We start from the raw sequence: 20,413 nt of genomic DNA on the forward strand, positions 1-20,413 counted from the left end.
CAGTTAGCAGTGGCACATTTGTGTTATGTTCTCTAGTACAGTAGGTAGGTAGTTTACATACTAGATACGGTTATGTATTTTAATTACTGTTCTTTTATTGAAAAGTATATAGACATGTAACACTCTTAGAGTTCCACTTCCTGTCATACCGAGCTTGTTTTATACACTAACGCTTGTGTTGGTAACATCGTCTAATGAGCTGCTCGTAGAAAAAGTGTTACCAAGTACCTTGAAGAAGATGCTATACCAAAGAAGGTGAAGAAATATCACTTGGACAGATGTTGTTACGGAGACTGTTGTCTCTGTTTGATAAGTGATATACCGTATGTGTGTTAAAGCATTCAGAGTTAACCAGGGGGTAATTAAGTTCTTTGTCAGGAAAAAGCCTTTGCAGCAACAGAAACTACTAAAATCCAGTTTGCTTTGTATACAGTTATTTATCTGAAGGACAAACGTCATCCTTTGTAGTTTTAGAAATACTTTATTTGATAAAAAACATTTCCAGAATTATGCCTTCTTTCTAACGCTTGTGTTCTGAATGAGGTGAATCTCAGGTTGTCTTTCTTTGAATAAACTACGATATTTAACATAATTAATATTCGTTCCTTATAACTGAAACCCCAGGCAAGGTCTTTACATTTAAACTGCAGATTATTTTGTACAAAAAGATTACTGCATGGAATTTAATTGCAACATAAAAGGGTGTTGGGGGTTAACATTTTGGATTGTTTAGGTCAAGTAATGAATAGAGGATGAAGGAAAGGAAACATTTGCAGCATTGATAGATAACATAAAAAAACACTCACAGAAATATACCCTCATGGTTATCCAGTCTTCCTATTTGATTTGAAGAAATAAATTGAACAAGAAGATGTACATAAAGAGATCGGATTGGTTCTTAGTGACCTTTGACATTGTAAATGACAGCAAACACATGCAGTCAGCGGTACCAAGTGACTCTGGGTTCTAAGGTAATCATCCAGATTGACCTTCAAGCATTGATGTACTATCACTCACAGCCCATCAATCACCGTTCATCACTATTCATCACTACTCATCAACCAGTAATTGGCACAGTCAATACAATTAACACAACACCTCTTTATCTATAAGCTATTCATATTGTATGTAAACAAAAAAAATATTAAAAGGGAAAATTGGACCAAATTTGATTGAACATGTCTTTGATTATAAACTTCTTAGAGGTAATGTATTCTAGCAGTCAAGTAAAAATACCATTCACGTTTTTGCAATCATTTACACTGTACACTGACGATTGACCATGGCAACCGTCCAGAATGCACTCTGTCTGAAATGTAATGACAGAACAGTAATGAGTATTCCATGGTGTATTAAGAATAGTCCACCACCCAACGGACATCCAGACAACTTGACACAACTGTGTGAAGCATTGGCGACAACTCAGTATTTGGAAGGTGTTTGTAATGTTTTGGACATTCAGTGGATATTATAGCTATGTCGTTTGAGGACTATAGGATAACAGTACTCCCTACTTATTGCTCCAGTTCATAAGTGGGCCGTTATTGGCTCTCATTTGCTCAATCATAAGGTACTAGAGAATACCATTGTATATTTTACAATGATTTTATCCCTACATCATGAAAATGATTAATCAAGAGATTATTAGTCTGTAATTCTGATTTACTGGTCCACTTCTCTCACTGGAATAATTTATTGATTCAAATGGTGGGTTTTATGAGCACATGAGTTTGACTATTACTGTCCTCATCTCATAATGAAGGGGCTTATGAAAGTCGCATTGAACACATAGATTCAGTACAATATTGACAAATGTTTTTCCCTCACTACATTGTCTTGATCTGTTGAAATCCAATTTTGCACCATTTAATCCAGGAGTTCAGTATTAATGGTGGGGGGAAAAGGTCATCAACAATGACTGAACTTTGGAAATGGTTGGGTTCAGGGATGGATGGATATGTCTGCTATGTTAACTAGCTAGTTAATGATGAGTTTTTGTTTGGAACAGGTCTGCCCCAGGCAAACAAGGCTAAGATCTTCCAGGGGTTAACAGTGGACCAGGGATTCTACACATCCAAGGACTTCCTGCCACTGGTGGCCAAGGCCAGTAAAGCCGGTACATTATAAAGGAAATGATAAAGAAAGGGACTTTCATAGTCACACAGAATTAGGTACACTTGTCATTTTGTACCGTATGAAATCAGATGCTTTTCTGACAATCAAAAATGGCACAGTCAGTTCAGGAATAATACATGTTCAGACAGCAAACGCAAGCACAACTCTGATGTATAGTACTACTGATATGAAAACATGTTTGGCTTTTGAAATGTAAGAGCAGGGTAAAAAAGCTACCTGGTTTTATTGCTCTCTCTTTCCTCTCTCCAACCTCCCTCTGTCCGTCTCACGGTCTCTGTCTCGCTCTGTTTTCTCTCCCACGTCCTCCCCCACTCTCTCTCCCTCAGGCATGTGCAGTTGTAAGTCTCAACTGCCCGAGCTCCGTGGCGTGGTCATTGTCCTAGGTGCCGGTGACACGGCGTTCGACTGTGCCACCTCTGCCCTGCGCTGCGGTGCCCGCCGGGTCTTTGTGGTCTTCAGGAAGGGCTTCACTAACATCCGTGCTGTCCCCGAAGAGGTGGATATGAAGCTAGAGCTTCTCAGACCCTGGCTTTAGTTGTTTAGTTGTTTCTGACCCATGCTCTTTTGACCACAGTATTGATTGTGACCACCTACTCTGAGATGCTTTTTGAAAACAGGCCCTGGGCAGCATTATAACTTGAGATTTATTTTAGCCAAAATTCTCCATTTGATTTCAGTGCATGAATTATGCAGTAGAGTTATACATGCTGGTCTAAAGTTAGAATATGTCCCTAAAAGCATACACCTAGAACCTGACCATGCTCAATTACTCACAAAACTATTTCTGATTGTTGTATAGTGCTAGGAAGCTTATGGTGGCTTTAGTCTTGCCTTTATATTAGCTCATGGCCATTCACATTGTCCTTTGTCTTATCTGGGAAAAAGTCTGAAAAAGTAATTCAACTTATTCCACTGTACAAATGTCTTTGTTTAATTGAAAGAAAAAGAAAAAAACAACTTGAGTGGATTATGAAACTGGAATTTTCCCACAAAATTATAATATATTTTTTGAAGACTTATCGTTCTGAACAATCACATTTTAAAAAATTGTTTTATTTACAGTGCCTTGCGAAAGTATTCGGCCCCCTTGAACCTTTTGACCTTTTGCCACATTTCAGGCTTCAAACATAAAGATATAAAACTGTAATTTTTTGTGAAAAATCAACAACAAGTGGGACACAATTATGAAGTGGAACGAAATTTATTGGATATTTCAAACTTTTTTAACAAATAAAAAACTGAAAAATTGGCCGTGCAAAGTTATTCAGCCCCCTTAAGTTAATACTTTGTAGCGCAACCATTTGCTGCGATTACAGCTGTAAGTCGCTTGGGGTATGTCTCTATCAGTTTTGCACATCGAGAGACTGACATTTTTGCCCATTCCTCCTTGCAAAACAGCTCGAGCTCAGTGAGGTTGGATGGAGAGCGTTTGTGAACAGCAGTTTTCAGTTCTTTCCACAGATTCTCGATTGGATTCAGGTCTGGACTTTGACTTGGCCATTCTAACACCTGGATATGTTAATTTGTGAACCATTCCATTGTAGATTTTGCTTTATGTTTTGGATCATTGTCTTGTTGGAAGACAAATCTCCGTCCCAGTCTCAGGTCTTTTGCAGACTCCATCGGGTTTTCTTCCAGAATGGTCCTGTATTTGGCTCCATCCATCTTCCCATCAATTTTAACCATCTTCCCTGCCCCTGCTGAAGAAAAGCAGGCCCAAACCATGATGCTGCCACCACCATGTTTGACAGTGGGGATGGTGTGTTCAGGGTGATGAGCTGTGTTGCTTTTACGCCAAACATAACGTTTTGTATTGTTGCCAAAAAGTTTGATTTTGGTTTCATCTGACCAGAGCACCTTCTTCCACATGTTTGGTGTGTCTCCCAGGTGGCTAGTGGCAAACTTTAAACGACACTTTTTATGGATATCTTTAAGAAATGGCTTTCTTCTTGCCACTCTTCCATAAAGGCCAGATTTGTGCAGTGTACGACTGATTGTTGTCCTATGGACAGAGTCTCCCACCTCAGCTGTAGATCTCTGCAGTTCATCCAGAGTGATCATGGGCCTCTTGGCTGCATCTCTGATCAGTCTTCTCCTTGTATGAGCTGAAAGTTTAGAGGGACGGCCGGGTCTTCGTAGATTTGCAGTGGTCTGATACTCCTTCCATTTCAATATTATCGCTTGCACAGTGCTCCTTGGGATGTTTAAGGCTTGGGAAATATGTTTGTATCCAAATCCGGCTTTAAACTTCTCCACAACAGTATCTCGGACCTGCCTGGTGTGTTCCTTGTTCTTCATGATGCTCTCTGCGCTTTAAACGGACCACTGAGACTATCAACAGAGCAGGTGCATTTATACGGAGACTTGATTACACACAGGTGGATTCTATTTATCATCATTAGTCATTTAGGTCAACATTGGATCATTCAGAGATCCTCACTGAACTTCTGGAGAGTTTGCTGCACTGAAAGTAAAGGGGCTGAATAATTTTGCACGCCCAATTTTTCAGTTTTTTATTTGTTAAAAAAGTTTGAAATATCCAATAAATTTCGTTCCACTTCATGATTGTGTCCCACTTGTTGTGGATTCTTCACAAAAAATTACAGTTTTATATCTTTATGTTTGAAGCCTGAAATGTGGCAAAAGGTCGAAAAGTTCAAGGGGGCCGAATACTTTCTTAAGGCACTGTAACATTTATTTATCTAGGCAAGTCAGTTAAGAACAAATTCTCATTTACAATGACGTCCTACCCCGGTCAAACCCGGACGACGATGGGCCAATTGTGCGCTGCCCTATGGGACTCCCAATCACAGCCGGTTGTGACATCAGTAGCCTTGATACCATGGAAACAGAAAGAACATAATAAAAATAACGATACTAAGAAAGTTAGGTCATTTAAAGTGAGTTTCAAACATACGGTACATACAGTGCCTTCAGAAAGTATTTGTATCTCTTGACTTAATACACATTTTGTTGTGTTACAGCCTGAATTCAAAATGGATTCAATGGATTTTTTCCCCTCACCCGTCTACATACAATACATCATAATGACTTAGGAATTTATGCCTTTCCTAGGCACGCTTTTCCTACGCACTTCTCAGTATTTGGTAGTCAGACTTATCTTATTCAGTCCCGTAACGGGCTCTGCAGTTGTGGCTACCTTGCGCGCTCTGAATAAATATAATTAAACCACTGAAAACTCCCACTTGCTGGCCAACAGATTTTCTCATGCAGTTTCACTGTGGAAAAGGGGCCACAATTCATGTCATTGTTGATATGATTTTCAGTTTTCGTCACATTTGTCTCCAGGGATCTTAAAGAAAAATTATCTAAAACAATTGCTATGTGTATTTACAATCCCCTTCTCCATACAGATTACAAATGTACCTAGCTCTTATCAATAGCTCTTATTCATTTAGAAATTACAGTGCATGGAGAATGTTGTTATTTCTGTCAGGAAACTGGAACTGACTGGTTCGCGCAAGCTTATTTATGGTTCCCTCTGACCTTAAGTCAAGGTCAGAATACAACGTATCTGTAGACACACCTCTGCCACACCTTAATTTATACGAACTCCACCTCAAACGAATAGTGGGTGAATAGCATGCTATTCTCATGCTTAAGTTCAAAGTCAGAATACTTATTGAGAAAAGCTCATAAAAAAGGGAATTACGTTCCATTTACACACCCTTAACTCAGGTCGGAATCGGGGCCTAAGAGCTTTCCACACCTGGATTGTGCAACATTTGCCCAGTATTCTTTTCAAAATTCTTCAGGCTGTGTCAAATTGACTGTTGATCATTACTAGACAAACATTTTCAGATCTTGACATAGATTTTAAAGCAGATTTAAGTCAAAACTGTAACTCAGGAACATTCACTGTCTTCTTGGTAAGCAACTCGTACAGATTTGGCCTTGTGTTCTAGGTTATTGTCCTGCTGAAAGGTGAATTCATCTCCCATTGTCTGGTGGAAAGCAGACTGAACCAGGTTTTCCTCTAAGCCTGTGCTTAGTTCCATTTCTTTTTTATCCTGAAAAACTCCCCAGTCCTTAACGATTACAAGCATACCCATAACATGATGCAGCTAAAACTGTGCTTGAAAATATGGAATGGGGTACTCAGTAATGTGTTGTATTTGATTTACCCCAAACATAACTTTGTGTTCATGACAAAAAAGTTAATTGCGTTGCCACAATTTTTGCAGTACTAATGTTGTTGCAAACAGGATGCCTTGTTGCAAACAGGATGCATGTTGTGTAATATTTTGTATTCGGTACAAGCTTCCTTCTTTTCACTCTGTCAATTAGATTAGTATTATGGAGTAACTACAATGTTGTTGATTCATCCACGACTTTCTCCTATTAGAGCCATTAAACTCTGTTTTAAAGTCACCATTGGCCTCATGGTGAAATCCCTGAGCTGTTTCCTTCCTCTCCGGCAACGAAGGACACCTGTATCTTTGAATTGACTGGGTGCATTGATACACCATCCAAAGTGTAATTAACTTCAACATATATTATTCAATGCTATTTTCTTTTTACCCATCTAACAATAGGTGCCGTGCTTTGCGAGGCATTGGAAAACCTCCCTGGTCTTTGTGGTTGAATCTGTTTGAAATCCATGCAACTGATGTGACATTTTTACTCTTGAACATATTTAAGCTTGCCATAACAAAGGGCTTGAATACTTGACTCAAGACATTTCAGATGTATTTTTAATTTGTAGGGGTGTGAATACTTTCTGAAGGCACTAACATAGCTGTATAGGCCTCAAACATATGTAACATACATTATTATAGAACAGAGATATCTAACCTCTATTCTTGTCCGTTAAACTTTTTTTTTGCGGCCAAGGTTTTTATACCAGGGGTGGCAGTCAGGTGGCTATACTGCGTGAGGCCAGGATTTTGAACTCATTTGCTTAACAGCAGCAGGGGGGAACCATGGCCATTATAGCAGCCTGTCTGTCCCCCTACTGTGCATCGCTGTGGGCAGACGCAGTAATTAGACCTGTGTCGTTGACTGGTTTTAAGCTGCTCTACGGAATTCCTCAAGTTTGATCATGAATTCAAAGAAAGCCATAGCTAGGGGAATGGGAGAAAGATGTGAAAATTGGCTCTGGATGAACATAAATAGCCTATAAATAAAGTCCGTCTTTGTTTTGGGTTATCCACAAATTCAGCGATTCAGAGGTTTTGACCTTACCCCTCCAGTTGATGTCCACCCCCGCGCGGAAATTTAATTAGCATAATAAAACAAATCCCCATGAAAATCAGTGTTTCAGAGATATCTGTTTTTTGGCATGGGCTGAGTCAATTTGTCGGCCTTCTGCATCTGTGAAGAAAAGTGGCAGAACCTACAACGGTGTTTGTCAGACCAGGAGACGTCCCCAAAATCTCATAAAAACATAGATTGTTCAAACCGTTTGGGCTACAAATGAATACCCCTCTATGGATAGATGAGACTTTCACGAACACAATGCTGTTCTTCCTTTTGCTCTGTGATCCCCACAAGCTTCACAGACTCAACGGACTTGTCTGAAGTCAGTACTGCCGATGTACCAACTTGTGTGTAGCGTTCAAACGGTTTGAACGACCAACTAATAGGACCTCTCTATGAAAAAAAATGACTCTCACAAACACATTCTCCGTTTTGCTCTACGACCCCCACAATTGTCACGTGACTCGTATGAAGTTACCCGGTACTGGGCCCCCCCAAAAATGTATGGAAGTGAATATGGCATACCCTCATCAAAGGTATACGGGTCATTCCACGGTAAAAGCTAAATACATTCCGGAGCTTTCTTATCCCTCAGATAGACAGACACTTCAAAACATTTTACTTTTATAGATTTTTTTGGAGAGTTTTTTTCATGTATGCATGTTATTCAATGCGTTTCTATGGGCTAATAGCACTAAGGCCAAATTCAATGTTTCAAAATAATGTGTTTATATTTCAGGGATACCTAGCCACATGAAAAATATTATGGTCTAAATGCTGTAGTAATACTATATTTATATACTATGTATTCATTGCAGTACATTTGTGGACATGATCGAGGTCTGCAGGAGAAATGGAAGTGAATGACGGCTAAGTGAATGATGCAAAAACACTAGTCAATATTAGTATAGAAATATAGTAATTCTACAGTATTTAGACCATAGCATAGTGTTTTTTATATATATGTGTGTTAGCTGTAACTTGTTGGATGTTAGAACTATAGTAGGACCACAATGGAAATGCATTAAACTTTTTGTTATTCTCGACAAATTTCTAAATGCATTGTGTCTTTAAATAGTCAAATAAAAATCGATCAATCAACGGATACTACAGTGTGGAGTGTAGTAAAAAACAAAATTCTATAGTAAGCTCTAAACCTTGGAACCTTGGAAATCCCCGGCATGAGCTTGCCAAGGACAACACGTTCAAAACCACATTGACAAAGCTAGCAGTCCAATTGATCCCAAAATTCTAAAGTAAGCACTACTCGATCGAGGCATACAACAGTATAGTACAAGTTTACTACAGAATTCTATAGTAAGTACTGTATTTTTTTATGTGGCTACAGGGGTCTGTAAATTCAAAAAGCTAAATGATCCTTGGTATGGCCATCTTAAAACAATTCCATATGTTTGCTTAGTAAAAACCCAGCCCCGGGTCCTTAGACTCAGGGATATATTAAACTGCATTAAATGTGGCATCAACATCACATCTAAACGTCTTTTGTCATGTTTCAAAACACATTTCATCCTTGAAAGTCCTGCAGGCTGTGAAGTTGGGAACTTAGGGGAAACGGAGGAAATAAGACAATATAAAAATAAATACAAATATTCTCCATTTCCTCAGATGGAGCTGGCCAAGGAGGAGAAGTGTGAGTTCCTTCCCTTCCTGTTCCCCCGTGAGGTCATCATGAAGAACGGCCGAGTGGCCGGCCTGCAGTTCTGCCGCACCGAGCAGACGGAGCGCGGCGATTGGCTGGAGGACGAGGACCAGATCGTTCGGCTCAAAGCCGATTATATCATCAGCGCCTTCGGCTCCATGCTGACTGACCCTCAAAGTAAGGTCTGATAGAAGGCGAATCAGGTCTGACAGAAGGGGAATGTTCAAACATGCCCCCTTCATTGAAGTACCCTTAGAAGTGACTGTTGAAGGATTGACCTGATAAAACAGAATACCTACATAACTGGCAGAGTACTGGCAGAATGTTGATTATCAGACCCTAAATATGCATTACATTAAAATACATGACAATACATTACGTTGAAATACAGCTACACTTTAGGTGTGGTCTAATCAAGATTTTTCAGTCACCGAACACCTCTACACTAAACGCACCATACAAGAACTTGCCAGGCATTTCATCCAAATCCACACTGACCTCGCATTAAGCGATCTCTGTCATCTGCGGCAGCCAAGGTCTTGTAAGAGATTAGCGACAGTGTTAATGCCCCAGCAGACAGCCTGCCGGGACAGGGCACTCATCGCTCTCCCCAGAATCCATTCTCCATACTTCCCTTTGCCTGTATGGTGGCCTGTCATGTATCTGGAAACTTGTATGGGATTTCTTTCACACCAATCTATAGAAAATAGAGCATTCAGAGGTATCAAATGTAATTTCTGGAGGGCCAGTGAGTGTGCATGTTTTTGTTAGAACCAAGCACTAACACGCTTCACCTAACTAATAAACAAAGAATTTGTCCTCAATAAAAACCTTTATTAGCTGAATCAGATGTGTTAGTGCTGGGCTGGAACAAAAACAAACACCAGCCCTTTCAGGAATTGAGTTTGAGATCTCTGCCTCTCTGCGGCTCCACTTATCTGTACTTATGCAGATTGTAGATTTCAGCAGGGTGTGTGATACGAATCACCCACAGAGGGAGGAGGGCTGATTACAACCCATAAGCTGGAAATGAGAGGATCGTGTTGATTATTGTGTTTGTTGTTGAGATCATCCAGACCTTCTGGGTGATTGAACCTAGTCTACGGACAACCAAATATTAGCCTAAACAGGAGGCAGCTATTAGGATGTTTTAGACCTTTCGCTTGACAATATGTGACACTCGCATACTCTATTAATACTTACATAGATGATTGGTTGTTGAATGTCATGTATTTTGCATAATGTACACAGTGAGCTCCAAAAGTATTGGGACAGTGACAAATGTTGTTGTTGTTTTGGCTCTGTACTCCAGCACTTTGGATTTGAAATGATACAATGACTATGAGGTTAAAGTGCAGACTGTCAACATTATTTGAGGGTATTTTCATCCACATCTGGTGAACCGTTTAGAAATTCCAGCAGTTTTTGTACATAGTCCCCCCATTTTAGGGGACCAAAAGAATTGGGACAAATTCACTTATGTATATTAAAGTAGTCAAAAGTTTTGTATTTGTTCCCATTTTCCTACAAACTTGTTGGATGCATTTGCTGTTTGTTTTGGTCGTGTTTCAGATAATTTTGTGCACAATACAAATTTATGGTAAATCATGTAGTGTCATTTTGGGGTCACTTTTATTGTAAACACTTCTACATTAATGTGGATGCATGCTACCAGGATTATGGATATTCCTGAATGAATCGTGAATAATGATGAGTGAGAAAGTTACAGACACACAAATATCATACCCCCAAGACATGCTAACCTCTCACCATTACAATAACAGGAGAGGTTAGCAATGTTGGGGGAGGTATGATATTTGTGCATTGGTGTATAGTCACAAGCTTGATGTAGTCATTGGGTGCTATGAATATGGGACCAAATACTAAACTTTTGACTACTTTAATACACACCTAAGTGAATTTGTCCCAATACTTTTGGTCTCCTAAAATGGGGGGACTATGTACAAAAACTGCTGTAATTTCTAAACGGTTTACCTGATATGGATGAAAATACCCTCACATTAAAGCTGACAGTCTGCACTTTAACCTCATATTGATTGAAAAGTCCTGGAGTACAGAGCCAAAACAACAACAAAAATTGTCACTGTCCCAACACTTTTGGAACTCACTGTATGTCATATACTGTATAGTTGGCTACATAGCCTACTGAAAGGTGCCTTGACCAGTGACTCGGTATCACTATCTGTTATCAAAAATCTCTGCTACAGTGAGTTTCAACTCAAAGTCATTGTACAGTAAAGTAGAGGACTAATAAATGCTGATAGCAGATTAGATATTGGCAGATAGTGGACTAATTGATAAATACCACCATATTCTTACCTAGCTTGTAAATGTACAGTATGAATCACCAGCTCACAGAGGCAGTCAATGACAGTGGTCAGGGAGAACAAAAAGGCTGAGATCGGCAGAAAATAGGCCCTGCAATCTGCAGGGGATGCGGTGTGTCAAGAACATGACAAATATCTAAAGGTGTCTGTCTGTCTGTCTGTCTGTCTGTCTGTCTGTCTGTCTGTCTGTCTCTCTGTGTGTGTGTGTGTGTGTGTGTGTGTGTGTGTGTGTGTGTGTGTGTGTGTGTGTGTGTGTGTAGTCTTGCCTGGCAGAGGCCCATATGACAGCATGGATTCTTCTCACTAATGGAGCTCAGCAATCAGCATCTGTCAGTGGAGTTTTCTCCAGAGAGATAGAGTGGAGGTCTGTGGAAGAAGTGGTTATTTAAGGAGAAGATCTCAGGAGTCTCTGACATGTCACACTCCACAGCCTTCCTACAGTAAGGGGGGTGTGTGCATGTGTGATGGACCCTCCACTTACAATGATCATTGGACTGTCAGTCCAAATGCAGTACCAGGAGGGGCAACAAGGGGACAGTATCAATAAAGAATAAGTTACAGTATATCAAATATCCCCCCTGTGATGTCTTATACAGTACACACATTCATTATTCTGCTCCTATACGAATATAACACGACCTGCTGACCCAGGAAGTAGGGGTGCTCAAGGTGCTGCAGCACCCCCTGAAAAGAAAATAATAATAGTGCACTGGGCCTTTACTACTCCTGTATCAGCAGACCGATACGGCCATCTGCAGCACAGCGAGAAATACCCCCCTCCCACCATCGTCGCAGCACCCCAACCCCCAAACATCTTCCCGCTGCTATGTAGTGACTCCTGAACTTTGGGGACTTCTGTCTATTGTAATAATGTCATATTAACCATGTCTGTTATGTCTCATTCTAAACAGTCCAGGATGCCATGGCTCCCATCAAGCTGAACCGCTGGGGCACTCCAGACCTAGACCCTGAGAGCATGCAGAGCAGTGAGCCCTGGGTGTTCGCTGGCGGAGACATCGCAGGCCTGGCCAACACCACAGTGGAGTCTGTCAATGACGGAAAGCAGGCTTCCTGGCACATCCACAAGTACCTCCAGGTGGGTGGGACAACTATGACCTGCTGCAGAGAGAATGGGCTATTACACATGGGTCGTATTCATTACTGCACACCGTAGCAAAACGTTTTAGAATGGAAACATGTCTTGTTGGACATGTCCAGCTAGTCCCTCCCTGTTTGTCTGTTTTTACCCTATTTGGTGCCTAATGAATACCGCAGAGCCAATAATGATGACGACTACAACAATTATGATAATGCCTTCATAAAATGTGTTGCAATTCTGCTTCTGTTCCCTACAGTCCCTCCACGGCCAGACAGTGGACAGCACCCCCGCGCTGCCTCTGTTCAACTGTGCCATCGACACGGTGGACATCAGTGTGGAGATGTGTGGCATCACCTTCCCGAACCCCTTTGGCCTGGCCAGTGCTCCCCCCACCACCAGCACAGCCATGATCCGCAGGGCTTTCCAACAGGGTTGGGGCTTTGCTCTCACCAAGACTTTCGGACTGGACAAGGTACAGACAGACAGAGACAGAGAGAGAGAGAGATGCACACATGCACATTAGAAGTATGCTGTTAATAGTTGTGTGTGTATGTGTGTGCAGTGTTGCCAATTTAGCGACATTGTCGCTATATTTGCCAAGTTTTCAGACACCTCCAGCGACTCTTACTGCTAAAAGAGACTAGCGACAAATCCAGCTACTTTTTTCAGGTTGCCTTTGGGGAGTTTTGAAACAGATGACTTCTATGGTTTTGATAGCATTTAGCAACTTTTCCCACTCAATTCTGCAGCAAACAAGAGTGGGAGAAGCTGTCTGTGCAACAGAAGTTGCAGCAATGGCGTGTATGCAGGCATAGAAGCACAAGGAGAGGTGGGGTGCAGCGAAAACACTACATCGGGGGACCGCAGTTGTGCCACAACAAGGCAAATTGGTGCCGTGACGTCATCGCAGCAACGGCAAAACGTCATCTAGCGGCTTCTAGCGACAAATCAAATCAAAGATGATCCAGGAGCAACACTGATGTTTTTGACATATGCGTGCACGCAAATGTTTCAAAGTGTTGAGTATGTAAGCAGTATGAACAGACCGCTGCGTGTCTCTGTGTCTTGTCTTTGAGCCTCTCTAACCTTGGCCAAGGCTCCGATAAGTCATAACGGTAGCACATAAAAGCAGCCTCCATCCGCAGACGCGTGCATTAATAAAGCCCTAATAACTCATAAAGGAATGCAATAAAGCGCTCCTCACACGCAAACACGCTCCCCGGTAATGAGCTCCCGTCAGGTGGCAGACACTCCAGCTAAACCAACACGCTCCCATTAGAACAAGATGCATCTGCCTTGTTAGCAATGTAACATTTGCTCTTGACAGGAGAGTGAAAAAAAAGAGAAAGAAGAGAGGGAGAGAGAGAGAGAGAGAGAGAGATAGAAAGCCATTAGTTGTTTATTGAGCTCCAGCAGAAAATCTTTTGTTTTAATTTACTTTCTAATTCTAGTGATGGGGAAATTAATCAGTAACATCTGTTTGCTCTGTTCTCGCTGGCAGCTCTATATTAGTGTAGTTAGAAATGGAAATTTGCTGAAAAAAGAGAGACCAAACAAGGAGTGCTTGTTCGGAGTTGTGTAAGGCATCGCTATGGCAACAATTAGGGTAGTGCATCAGGTGCAACCTCACATTAAGGTTTTTTTGTCTCCGACTGTGGTGAAGAAATTATTATCTCGTATAAAATTGAGTGGAAATCTGTTACCAGACGGTTGAGAATTTGTTAGAGTATTTGGTTAGGCCAAAAGGTGCCATGCTTTTTCCGAACGGTTGAAAAAAAATCTATTATGACTAATTGGTAGAAGTCTCGCCAAGCTTTCAAATTAAATTAAGAAATTGGTTTCTGCCTGAAAAATAATAAATAAGGACTTGAATCTATAGTGCTAAGAGTGACAGTTTTTCAAGAAGCACACTGCAGGATGATGGTCCAACCACTAAGAGTAATTCATTAGACATTAGAGTTATTAGTGTTTTACTTTTTTTTTTTTTTTATCCAAAGTGGTTATTACAGTTGCAACTAGCCTGCCTCTAAACATCATGTCTGTTTATCCCTTTAAACACTACTTAGAGGGATAGTTCAACGAGTATCAATGTTTTTCAGGCATTTTCCTTCACCTTGAAAGTGTTCTAAAGTTGAGTCCACATTCCAAGGCATGTGCTGTACAGATCCTGCTGTGTAGGCTTTACTACCTAACTAACCTGTACATTTCCCTGAGCATTGAAAAACACCGTACTCACATGGAACCTGTGGATGTATTTTCTGGACAAATACATTTAAACACCTTGGACTCCATATTTTTAACCTCACTTCCTCCCTCTCAGTGACTCATTTTATTTGTCAAGCACTTTGAAATACATCCCCTGTAAGAAATGTGCTCTCGAAAAAAAAATAAGTGCATTTGACTTGGAATGTGTACAGTGGCGTTGTGTTAGATTTTTCACTCGCTAGCGCTCTTTTGCTCTTCATACTGGTCAGTGTCAGTGCCATGTGCTAAGCTTACTATTCCCCAATAGCTCCTGCTTACCAGCAGCACAGCAGCTCGCCCCCAGCTCATATCTCTGTAAACAGAAATCATATTGCACTCTATTGTGTGCTTTGTGTGTCAAACTATTGCACTGAGCCTCTCCTGTCTCTCTCCCTGAGAAGGATAAAGAAAGTACTGTGTCAACAGTGCTCCTCTGTTCCATCATTATACCCTAAACATGAGGGACTTCTTTTTAATATCCTGTTCTCCCCCCACCCGCCAAGCCCCCCCGATCGCAACACCCCAGCCGCTCCGCGTCGATAGCATTCAGGGCGCATGGCCTGATTGTCACAGTGGATATGGAAATATCCTAACACGGTGTGCGTGTGCGGAATAGCTAATTGCCGTATGGCGCGATACAGCGGAAGCCCACTCGCTTAAACTTGCAGGCGGCACTTCCATTCATTATAATTAATGAACTACATTGCATATGTAAATGTTTTTTTCCCTTCTGGCGAGGATTGCTTCTACCGTGGGATGTAAATCAAGGACATAGGGATCAGACCAGAGTCCTCGTAAACCTGGTGGTAAACCCTGTCTCAACCACATCTCCTCACTGAGTGACATGACAGTCAAGCAGCTTGGGCTGCTGTTGAAGGGGTCGCGGTCGCGGTCCTGAACACTGACCAGTTCTATCCTCAATTGATGTGATGAGACGATCCCAGGTAGATTCACTGGGTCTTGTGAAGCTGGAGCACATGGATCTGAAGAGGTTTGAACCCTTACGGCTCAATTAGCCTCTCTAACTGGTGTGTGTGTGTGTGTGTGTGTGTGTGTGTGTGTGTGTGTGTGTGTGTGTGTGTGTGTGTGTGTGTGTGAGAGAAAGAGACTTACTGCTTACAGGACCTTCACATCTCCCAGGGAGGGAGAGTTGGGTAAACTTGCTTGTTTACCCAACCGTGGGACAGACTATGTTTGTTTGTTCCCACACTCGGGACTCTGACTCTCTATTGCTTACATGGACTCTTGGCCTCCCATCCTATTCTAACCACCTACCGCCAGCTTTGTATTCATGTTACCTGATGAAATTGCTGTACAATATGATATTGTTGCCATTCAAATGTCATAAATCAACACTGCCGTGCGCTGATTGTATTACTGCTTATGATATCTGGAAATGGGCATGTACAGCTTGGCCCATCTACTGTTGCTAGCACCAATTCTGACTTGTGCTCTGATATCTTCTTCACTGATTTCTGCTCTTTTACAAGCCTGGGTTTTCTGCATGTTAACACTAGTAGCTTATTACCTAACATGTATCAATTGAAAATGTGGGTTCAAAGCTCCAATCCAGACGTGTTGGTCATTACTGAGACGTGGTTAAGAACGAGTGTTTTGAACACGGATGTTAACCTTTCTGGTTATAACCTTTTTCGGCAAGACAGATCTTCCAAAGGTGGTGGAGTAGCAATCTTTACCAAGCAACAGCTTCAGTGCTCGGTTGTCTCCACCAAGTCTGTCCCCAAACAGTTTGATTTGCTGGTTTTAAGCATTAAACTTTCAGATAGCTCTTTGTTGACTGTTGCTGGGTGTTATCGTCCACCATCAACACCGGCCTGCACCCTACCTTCCCTAAACTCTCTCTTGGCCCCTTACACGAAGTCTGAATTTGTTCTACTAGGTGACCTAAATTGGGACATGCTTAAACCACCTGACCAAGACCTAAATTTGGCAAAAGGCTTAGCACACGCATACTCAGGCTGACTGGCTCTCATTCAAGCAAATGAGAAATAAGTGCACTCAGGCTATCCGGAAGGCCAAAGTTAGTTACTTTAAGGAGCAGTTCTCTCTCTGTGGGTCTAACCCCAAGAAGATCTGGAAAACGGTTAAAAACCTGGAGAATAAATCCTCCTCACAGCTGCCCATGCCCCTTAATGTTGATGATGTGGTTGTTACTGACAAGGAGCACATGGCTGAGCTCTTTAATCACCACTTCCTTAAGTCAGGATTCCTATTTGACTCAGCCATGCCACCTTGCCTGTCCAACATTTCCTCATCTTCCACCCCTTCTAATGCGACTATCCCCAATGGTCCTCCCTATTTTTCCCCCGCCCCACTACAAAGTTTCTCCCTGCAGGCGGTCACTGAGTCCAAGGTGCTAAAGGAGCTCCTTAAACATCTGGGTCAGATGGTTTAGACCTTTTCTTCTTTAAGGTTGCTGCCCCTATCATCGCCTATATCTGACCTTATTAATCTGTCTCTCTTGTCTGGGGAGTTTCCCATTGCTTGGAAGGCAGCCACGGTGCGTCCTTTATTTAAAAGAGGAGATCAAGCTGATCCTAACTGTTATAGGCCAATTTCTATTTTGCCCTGTGTATCAAAAGTGTTGGAAAAAGTTGTCAATAATCAACTGACTGGCTTTCTTGATGTCTATAGTATTCTCTCTGGTATGCAATCTGGTTTCCCAGGTTATGGATGTGTCACTGCAACCTTAAAGGTCCTAAATTATGTCACCATTGCCCTTGATTCTAAGCAATGTTGTGCTGCTATTTTTTTGACTTGGCCAAAGCTTTTGATACAGTAGACCATTCCATTCTTGTGGGCCCGGCTAATGAGTATTGGTGTCTCTGAGGGGTCTTTGGCCTGGTTTGCTAACTACCTCTCTCAAAGAGTGCAGTGTATAAAGTCGGAACATCTGCTGTTTCAGCCACTGCCTGTCACCAAGGGAGTACCCCAAGGCTTGATCCTAGGCCCCACGCTCTTCTTAATTTACATCAACAACATAGCTCAGGCAGTAGGAAGCTCTCTCATCCAAATGCAGATGATACAGTCTTAAACTCAGCTGGCCCCTCCCAGGATTTTGTGTTAAATGTTCTATAACAAAGCTTTCTCTGCCCTTAACCTTGTTCTGAACACCTTCAAAACAAAGGTCATGTGGTTTGGTAAGAAGAATGCCCCTCTTCACACCGGTGTGATTACTACCTCTGAGGGTTTAGAGCTTGAGGTAGTCACCTCATACAAGTACTTGGGAGTATGGCTAGACGATACACTGTCCTTCTCTCAGCACATATCAAACCTGCAGGCTAAGGTTAAATCTAGACTTGGTTTCCTCTATCGTAATTGCTCCTCTTTCACCCATGCTGCCAAACTAACTCTGATTCAGATTACCATCCTACCCATGCTAGATTTCAGAGACATAATTTATAGATCGTCAGGTAAGGGTGCTCTCGAGCGGCTAGATGTTCTTTACTATTCGGCCATCAGATTTGCCACCAATGCTCCATATAGGACACATCACTGCACTCTATACTCCTCTGTAAACTGGTCATCTCTGTGTACCCGTCGCAAGACCCACTGGTTGATTGTTATTTATAAAACCCTCTTAGGCCTCACTCCCCCCTATCTAAGATACCTACTGCAGCCCTCCTCCTCCACATACAACACCCATTCTGCCAGTCACATTCTGTTAAAGGTCCCCAAAGCACACACATCCCTGGGTCACTCCTATTTTCAGTTTGCTGCAGCTACCGACTGGAATGAGCTGCAAAAAAACAGTCAAAATTAACAGTTTTATCTCCATCTCTTCATTCAAGGGCTCAATCATGGAAACTCTTACTAACAGTTGTGGCTGCTTCACGTGATGTATTGTTGTCTCTATCTTCTTGCCCTTTGTGCTGTTGTCTGTGCCCAATAATGTTTGTAACATGTTTTGTGCTGCTACCATGTTGTTGTCATGTGTTGCTGCCATGCTATGTTGTTGTTAGTCTCTCTTTATGTGGCGTTGTGGAGTCTCTCTTGTCGTGATGTGTGTTTTGTCCTATATTTTTATTATATTTTTAATCCCAGCCCCCGTCCCCGCAGGAGGCCTTTTGCCTTTTGGTAGGCCGTCATTATGAATAAGAATTTGTTCTTAACTGACTTGCCTAGTTAAAGGTTAAATAAAAATAATACAGAATTAAGGGCTGCCTTGGCTCCCGTCCAGGAGGTCTCACTAATCAAACTGAACTGGAGGCATGAGCGGCTTTCATCAACAGGTTTCAAAAAGAGAGATAATGAATTAAGTTTGCTTTTGTTTCATGTGCGGGTCATTGACTGGAGTTCATGCAACACCACTCTCACCACACACACACAAACATATCCAAGTTTTCTCTCCCCTTGCGATTGATCAAATCGAACTGAATGATTGCAATAGTAAAGGCGGATATGTTTCTTTAGAACATGGATTTACCACAGACTGCACACATGAACATATATACTGAACAAAAATATAAATACAACAAGTGTTGGTCCCATGTTTCATGTGCTGAAATAAAAGATCCCAGAAATGTTCCATGCGCACAAAAAGCTTATTTCTCTAAAATTTCTGCACAAATTTGTTTACATCCCTGTTAATGAGCATTTCTCCTTTGCCAAGATAATCTATCCACCTGATAGGTGTGGCATATCAAAAAACAGATTAAACAGCATGATCATTATAAAGGTGCACCTTAGCTGGGGACAATAAAAGGTAACTCTAAAATGTGAAGTTTTATCACACAACAAAATGACACAGATGATTCAAGTTTTGAGGGAGCGTGCAATTGGCATGCTGACTGCAGGAACGTCCACCGGAGCTGTTGCCAGAGAATTGAATGTTCATTTTTCTACCAAAAGCCGCCTCCAACGTCATTTTAGAGAATTTGGCAGTACGTCCAACCGGCCTCACAACTGCAGACCACATGTAACCATTCCAGCCCAGGACCTCCACATCCAGCTTCTACACCTGCGGGATCATCTGAGACCAGCCACTGGGACAGCTGATGAAACTGAGGAGTATTTATGTCTTTAATAAAGCCCTTTTGTGGGGAAAAACGAATTCTGATTGGCTGGGCACAGCTCCAAGCGGGTGGGCCTATGCCCTCCCAGGCCCACCCATGGCTGTGCCCGTGCCCAGCCATGTGAAATCCATAGCTTAGGGCCTAATTTATTTATTTCAAATGACTGATTTACCTATACAGTTAAAGTCGGGAGTTTACATACACTTAGGTTGGCGTTATTAAAACTCGTTTTTATTTTTCAGAAAATGATGGCATGGCTTTAGAAGCTTCTGATAGGCTAATTGACATCATTTGAGTCAATTGGAGGTGTACCTGTGGATGTATTTTAAGGCCTACCTTCAACCTCATTGACTCATTTGGAAAATGAAAAGAAATCAGCAAAGACCTCAGAAAAAAATGTGTAGACCTCCACAGGTCTGGTTCATCCTTGGGAGCAATTTCCAAACGCCTGAAGGTAACAAGTTCATCTGTACAAACAATAGTACACAAATATAAACACCATGGGACCACACAGCTGTCATACTGCTCAGGAAGGAGATGTGTTCTGTCTCCTAGAGATGAACGTACTTTGGTGCGAAAAGTGAAAATCAATCCCAGAACAACAGCAAAGGCCCTTGTGAAGATGCTGGAGGAAACAGGTACAAAAGTATCTATATCCACAGTAAAACAA

The 20,413-nt window shown here is 41.7% G+C and overlaps 1 protein-coding gene across 1 annotated transcript in view; it reads left to right on the forward strand.

Annotated features, from left to right (window-relative positions):
- dpydb (dihydropyrimidine dehydrogenase b) overlaps window positions 1–20,413 on the forward strand; it is a 129,835-nt gene that overhangs the window by 61,338 nt on the left and 48,084 nt on the right. Inside the window, exons 9-13 of the mRNA XM_014139686.2 lie at window positions 2,009–2,116; window positions 2,463–2,632; window positions 8,983–9,193; window positions 12,276–12,460; window positions 12,720–12,935. Of these exons, the coding sequence (XP_013995161.2) occupies window positions 2,009–2,116; window positions 2,463–2,632; window positions 8,983–9,193; window positions 12,276–12,460; window positions 12,720–12,935 (890 nt within the window). The remainder of the gene's footprint in view (window positions 1–2,008; window positions 2,117–2,462; window positions 2,633–8,982; window positions 9,194–12,275; window positions 12,461–12,719; window positions 12,936–20,413) is intronic.

This window comes from Salmo salar, chromosome ssa14, assembly GCF_905237065.1.
Source record: "Salmo salar chromosome ssa14, Ssal_v3.1, whole genome shotgun sequence".
NCBI lineage: Eukaryota > Metazoa > Chordata > Actinopteri > Salmoniformes > Salmonidae > Salmo > Salmo salar.